The sequence below is a fragment of the Platichthys flesus genome, chromosome 10 (genome assembly GCF_949316205.1).
Source record: "Platichthys flesus chromosome 10, fPlaFle2.1, whole genome shotgun sequence".
NCBI classification, from domain to species: Eukaryota; Metazoa; Chordata; class Actinopteri; order Pleuronectiformes; family Pleuronectidae; genus Platichthys; species Platichthys flesus.
In genome coordinates, this window is record NC_084954.1 from 5,074,393 (window position 1) to 5,081,770 (window position 7,378).

The 7,378-nt window shown below is 42.9% G+C and overlaps 1 protein-coding gene across 1 annotated transcript; it reads left to right on the top strand.

Moving 5' to 3' along the window:
* Positions 1–1,721: 1,721 nt before the first annotated feature.
* On the top strand, positions 1,722–4,132 carry nkx2.1 (NK2 homeobox 1). Its single transcript, XM_062397629.1, has 2 exons — positions 1,722–2,230; positions 2,902–4,132. The coding sequence occupies exons 1-2, from the start codon at positions 1,870–1,872 to the stop codon at positions 3,579–3,581; spliced, it is 1,041 nt and encodes a 346-aa protein (XP_062253613.1). The 5' UTR covers positions 1,722–1,869; the 3' UTR covers positions 3,582–4,132.
* Positions 4,133–7,378: the final 3,246 nt, after the last annotated feature.

Below are 7,378 nucleotides of genomic sequence, written 5' to 3' on the forward strand. Positions count from 1 at the left end.
ATACTTCTTCCTGGAATACACACTCCCAGGTTTCTGCAGGACTTTGCATTAACTTCAATTCATTTAGGAAAGAATAGGCTATCCAAACTTATCCCTAAGCTTAACCTAACCCCCCAATACACACCCACAGACACATTATCCCACAGACACACTACCCCCCCCCACACACACACCCACACACACTCTCACTTTGACAGCTTGTTGCTGAGGTCGCAGCCAAACTGAATTGAAAACACTGCTTCTAAAACATTATTTATGTTATAAATTCAACTCTGACTCTAGTTTAATACTCAACAGAGAATAAAACGGATCACAGTGTTACAACAAACCGGATCTGCCACCAGAAGACGCTGTGTTTCTTCAACGACACAATCTGCAGGCACAGACTCCTGCTTGCAGTAGCTGCTGCTGTTGCAGCACTGACCCTTTAGCAACAGACACCTGCTTCATCTCACATGTTTGAATTCAGCTTTACATCAGGTTTTCAGCTCCGGTTCGATCCTCACAGCCGCAGATTGTGTAAGTTAGACGTTACATCTATTTTAGTTCTGTGCTGTTTAATTTTGGAACTGAGGAGCAACAGACTGGATGAACAAAATTTGTAGCTTTATCCTGAAATAAGGACGAATATGTAAATACTGACCATCAAAACAAGCTGTAAAAAAATGAAAGACTGCTTTTAAATTATCCTACAGCAAAGAAAAAAATCACAATAAAAATAATAATTATATAAATTATTTTAAACACTTCTTTTGCTCTAAAATAATAGTTTTAATTTCTTGTCTGGTAATACAAAAAACACGTAGAAATAGCCTTCTAACAGCTGTGCGTAAAAGTGAAATGTTCGTGTCCACGTACGCAATATTTACACTCTTTCTTTTCTCGTGCCTCTAAGTACATTTCTAGAGATGACACGTGATGCAGTTGAACTATTGTGGCATCAAGGTAAGATGCTGCTCGTGCTTCAACACCTTTAACCTTCGCACGTGAGCCTCTCGATCCTCAAGACTCCGTTGTTCTGTTTACTTGTGTGTGTGTGTGTGTGTGTGTGAATTAAGGTAATGATATCAAAAGAAAAAAAACGATGGTGGGGAGGGGGGGTGGTTGTTAATCATTTACGCAGCTCCTTAACACGCGGATGTGTATTTATTTACTTATCAGTATCAGTTAATTTCCCGCCCCGCAAGTGCACTTTTGCATGTCTGAGTACGATAAGGCATAACACAAACAATCCTGCAATCACTGGAGGCCTCTCATGGCCATTAAAAGTCAGTAGTTCACCCGAGGAGTGGTTCTCCAACTCTCAAGTCCACACAGGCCTCCTTTCATCAAGAGGCCCTCGTAAACATCACTACAGTTAATAAAGTGCATTGTGGTCACTGCGAGGCTCGAGGTGCGGCCGCGCGTCCATCAGCGACCAGCAACAAGTCGCCAACTCCAGATGTGGAGCAGCTGGAGCGGGAGCGGGAGCGGGAGCCGGAGCGCGCGCACTACCGACCGCCGCCGAGCATCTCTGAGCGCGCACCGCGACGCTCATGTCGTGGTTACAGTGCGAAGGGGCGCACATGTCTTGGAAGTGAAATTACGCATGGAGGAAGGAGGCTAGGGCTGTTTGGTATTGTTGCCGATGCCCCGCCTCTGATGGTAGCCTTAAACCTGGCACCCAGCTAAAACAAACCAAAGCCAGCACCGAGCTCCCACTCAATCCAATTAAGGCGGACTTGAGGCGCTCTCCTACGTGTTCATCTACCAGGATCGACGTTGAGACAACAGGAACCAGAAGAGCTTTGGCCAAAAGAAGAGAGGCAAAAAAAAAGAGAAGGAGCGATTGCCTTGCCTTCTAATTTCTCCCTCTCCAGCCCCAGAACAATGTCGATGAGCCCTAAGCATACGACTCCTTTTTCTGTTTCCGATATCTTGAGTCCCCTCGAGGAGAGCTATAAGAAATTAAGCATGGAGAATAACAACCTGGGGGCACCTCTCACTTCTTACCGGCAGCCGCAGGTTTCCCAGGCGGCGATGCAGCAGCACCACATGGGCCACAATGGGACTGTGTCTGCGGCTTACCACATGACTGCGGCAGGTGTCTCTCAGCTGTCACACTCGGCCATGGGGGGCTACTGTAACGGCAACCTGGGCAACATGGGCGACCTGCCGTCGTACCAGGACGGCATGAGGGGCAGCGCCAACGGCTGGTACGGAGCCAACCCGGACCCGCGCTTCTCCACCAGTGAGTATCCCGCACCTGTGCTTTGACTCCGGCTTTGAGTGGTGCACGCTTGGGTGCATTTGGCGCACGGTGCCTCGTTTCTGTCCACCGTGCGTATTTACGCGCAAAGGAAAAGACTCTCCATTTCGCTCTAGTCTAGATTTTCTTATTTTGTTATTATTGAATTTAGCCCAAAATAAAGCTTAATAATAGTTGATTTAATTCATGAAGGGCAACATCTGTTAATAAAGAAACAGTCTCACTACAGGAGCGTGACTGATAAAATGTCCCTTTAAGCGTTGGGCGTTTATTTAAGATAATTTATTAACCTGTGCCGACTCTTTCATCGCATTAAACCAACAACACTGTGCCGTCAGTGGTGAACTTTAACCGCACTTGTTATTTAATAGAATTTGTCAGTTATGTATTTATGAATCTGGACTTTGACGCACATTGTGTGTTTGACATTAATGGATGAGGGCACCTGCCTCTGATCATCTGTCATTTCTTCTGCTCAGCTGTTTGTCAAAATGCATAATGTTGTCGTGTTGCACTTTATGATTAATAATTTCTGACTGGGTTTTAGGAAATTAAATAACTAAAATTGTGTCCTTCAAAAACACATTTTTCTGGTGTGTTCCATTTAAAAACCGGCTTGTTGAATTCATTGTATTTATGTTCTTTTCTTATAGTTTCTCGCTTCATGGGTTCGTCGTCGGGCATGAACATGGGCAGCATGGGCAGCCTCAGCTCCCTTGCGGACGTGGGCAAAGGCATGGGCTCCCTGTCCAGCACCCCGCGGAGAAAGAGGCGAGTGCTGTTCTCCCAGGCGCAGGTGTACGAGCTGGAGCGGCGCTTCAAGCAGCAGAAATACCTGTCGGCGCCGGAGAGGGAGCACCTGGCGAGCATGATCCACCTCACCCCGACCCAGGTGAAGATCTGGTTCCAGAACCACCGCTACAAGATGAAGAGGCAGGCCAAGGACAAGGTGTCCCAGCAGCAGATGCAGCAGGACGGTGGCTCTTGTCAGCAGCAGCAGCAGCAGCAGTCCCCGCGGAGGGTGGCTGTGCCGGTGCTGGTGAAGGACGGGAAGCCGTGCCAAGGCACCGGCCACACACCCACGTCCTCCGCACAGACGCACCACCAGCAAGGGGGCAACGTCATGATCATGTCCAACAACACGTCCGGCCTCGGGCAGCACCAGGGCGGGCAGGTGGGCAGCACGGGCCACTCTCCGGACCTGGCCCCGCACTCCTCCAGTCCCCCGTCGCTGCAGGGCCAGGTGCCCGGCCTGTCGCACCTCAACTCCCCCGGCTCAGAGTACGGCTCGGCCCTGCAGTGTTCCGCCCTGTTGTACGGCAGGACGTGGTGACAACAGGCGGCGGCTCAGAGCTCACACCTGGACAGGACTTCGAGTTGCACCGTGTAAATGTGATACATATCTGAAAGAGAAGCTCCTCTTGCACTTCCACCTTTTGGAAAAAAAGAAAAATTTAAAAAAGACGCGAGACTCACGTGGAAGAAAAACACTCGTCCTGAAACTGCGGGATGTTGAAAGTCTTGGGATTTATTTATGTAAATTATATCGAGAACAAGAGAAGAATCGCGTAAAAACGCAAAAAGAGGAGAAGTGAAGCTGCAGAAACTGGGTGCTGTTCGATTCCCTCCATCCTCACAAACAAACAAACAAACAAACAATCAGACACTTGATGATTTAAGATAGAATTTAATGTAAGCCGTAGATCTAGCTTGTATATTTCTGTAAGAGGTTTGGATTTTAGCTCTCTGTTGTACAAAGTTTTTGACGCTATTGACGGTTTGTTGTCGTTTCATTGGTATTTGTACACGTTTTATTTCTTTGTAACTTATATAGATATTTGACTTACTACAGAACAGTCCTATTAATAAATTATGGAACACACGACAGCTATAAGCTTTTTCTTGTGGAACCTATTTTTACGCACAGACCTACAAATGGATCTTTGGAGATATCAGAAAATTATTTCCGAATACAAAAATCATTTCAGTTTTCATTATTTCGTTTAATCGATTCATATTTCTCTTCCTTTTTTTAAGATGGTCGTTTTCTCTACTAAATCTTGGGTTCATTGTGATAAATAACTTTTAAAATGCAGATGCAGGTTTTCAGTTTTTTCCCCTAACCAGTCCAGGTTTTGCCAAGTGACAAAAAATATAACAACAACACTTAGACTCTAATTCTACCATGACGGTTGAAGAGTGGAGGCCTATTTTCCAGTTTTCTCCTCGCACACACCTCAGTGTTATCGTGCAGCTCACACATGCCCTGCAAAGTAAACTCAGCCTTTTTCCTCTTTTCTCTTTTCTTGTGTGTGTTCGAGTCCCTGGTGTTTGTGTACTCGGTGTGTGTGAGTCAGAAAAGGTGAGGTCTCTCGGCTCCCACATCAAACACACGCTCGCAGCTCAAAGCGCTGCAGCTTATCGATGGAAACCCCTGATGTATTCTGCTCAAATAACCGCTCTGCTATCAGGCGCTTCATCAATAATCTATCAGGGGATTGTCAGGAGGCGGCGGAGCCTGTTTGTGTCCGTGACAAACACCTTTTGTGAAGTTAACCTACAAACTGTCGTCTGCGAGAATGAAGGGATATTTATTCTATCCAAGTTATTCATTCTGTCAGCGTTTGCTCTTCAAAATAAAACAGGCCTAAAACTACGATTATTATTTGTGGATTATTCTCCAGCCAACGAATAAAGATATACGTGTCTTAAATAGTAAATTATGTGGTTGCTTTGCAACGGGTATCAAATAAGATTCCAAATTGTCTGAATTAAAGAAATGTTCATTAGGGGATTTTTTTTATTTTTATTGAAACGATTTTTCTTACAGTTTAAAACATTTACATTTCCTTCATTGGCCACTTCTGTAATCTCACTTTCTAACACATCTTATCAACTTAGCTCGTTTGGGGACATCGTTAGATTTTATTCTCCAATTTAAAAATGTTATTTGTATGGCACCAAATCACATGCCTAATATAAATATATTTAAATACTTAACTTACCTTATTATCTCAGGCACCTAACATCGTATAGGCAGATACTTTGTTCTGTGAAGTCGAGGCCTAACAGAATTATAGAGAAACACAACGAGCTTTGATCTAGACCCAAAACGAGAGAGCAAATGTATCGGTTGACCTATATCTCAAAGTGACGAGTTAAATAGCATAATAATAATAATAATAATAATAATAATAATAATAATAATAATAATAACAATGGTCCAATTTGTGTTTGCTACAAATAGGCCTAATACAATGACACTAATAACCAGGGGTATGTTACAAATAATAACAAATTGATGTTACAAATATAAAAAAAATAGTTTTGTGTTAGAATATGACTAAATATATGATGGTGTTTCTTTTTTTTATCAATAAACCATAATAAGCTGCATTAATGCTCTACGACCAGTTTGCACCTGACTCGTGTTTTATACATCCTGTCTTCTGTGTGCACCCTGGTTTTGATCTCGAGGGGTTCATTTCTCCTCCTCTCTCTGTTTCCTGGCATGTTAGGTTTTGGAAATTATATTTGACCTTCTACTGAGTTAAAATGGTTATTAATCCATTTTATTTTATGGGGGGGGGGGGGGGGGTGTGATTCAAACTTCAAACTTGTGCTCCTCCATCGCAGAAACCTCTCAGAGCCCCTCAGAGGTTTGGTTCGTTGGGTGTGTTGATGTGATTTTCCCTAACTGGTTCATTTCTTGAAACATTCATTCATATTTTTAAACACCCAGCTTAAAAAAAACAAACAATTTGAAGGACCTGTGACTTTCTTCTGGACTCGCGTATCTTTAGCCACCGAGCAGATCCCACCAGCTCCTCTGGGCGCCTTTCAGGAGGAATCTCAGCAGCATCACCATCTTCTATTAGGTGTTTCGCTGCGCCTGTTTTGTTGCGCGCAGAAGTGAGAAGTTTGGGATTACATTACCATGTCTTTGGCGCCGTGTGTGGTCTTTGTGTGCAGCTTGTAGCTGTTGAGAATGACTTGTTGGAAGCGTGTGTGCTCTCATCGCTTCCTTTTGTAGGAAGCCACAGTGCAGCTCCACAAGTCCTCCTGGCTTTATGTGGGGCTGCTCTCCCCCGAAGCCCAAGCAATTAGTCCCTAATCTCCAGGTAATCATATTTGAGTTAGCGACGAGCTGCATGTGAATTTTACTCGTCGCTTTAGCCTCAGTTTCACTTTCGTGGATAATATGCAGCATCCGTATCTGTGTCTGTGGTTAGTGTCCGTGGAATGAGGTCAGTGTTTAAAGAGGAAATTAAATATGTCTGCGTCTGGAAAAGTTCAGGCTGCAATAAATTCTGGAGAGAGAACAAGAGCCGATATGGTGACTTTGACAATTTAACAATAACAATCTCTAAATATTTCATTTTTATTTCACTTTAAAATAGTGTAATATATTGTTTTTCCATGTGAAAAATGAAAAAAACGTTTCACTGAACATTTCTAAAATAGAGAATAAATGTGTAGAGAACAGAAGGTAAATCCAAATAGGCTCCTCAGGATAGAAATGAAATGTTTGCAGCCTTTCTTGTTCTTAAAGGACACATACGAGAGACGTGAGACAGATAATATAATCATAAACATATAAAATAATACTTCAAATGATTACACCAGGGTACACCACAAAGGTTAGGATGGTAACAATGCCACAATTAAAATAAAAGCGTCTTCATTGGACTCATTAATTAATGTAGAAATTTGACTCCTAGCATTTTCCTAATCATGAATATATGAGGATGTGTAAATAATGTTTTAATATTTGCTTGGTTTAATTTAAAGTTACAAAATCTAAGGAAAAAACAAATGAACAGAAATGGTTTATTTTTTTTAAAAAGAGTTTTATAAGCTTTTTGTAAAAGGAAGAATCTGGTGCTGTCCACGGTGCTGAAATACATAAACACATTATTTTTTCATTATCAACAACAACATGTGGGTCTACACATCAAATATATAAACAAGACAAATCCAACAATTTCCATCACATTATAACCAGAGACTTGACGGAGCTACTTTTCACATATGAAACCCTAATAACCACATTTAGAGCTGGAATGAAACTGTGTCTTCTTTTTAAAACACAACGCCTCTCACTCAACATTTCATCGCAGCAGGCCTCAG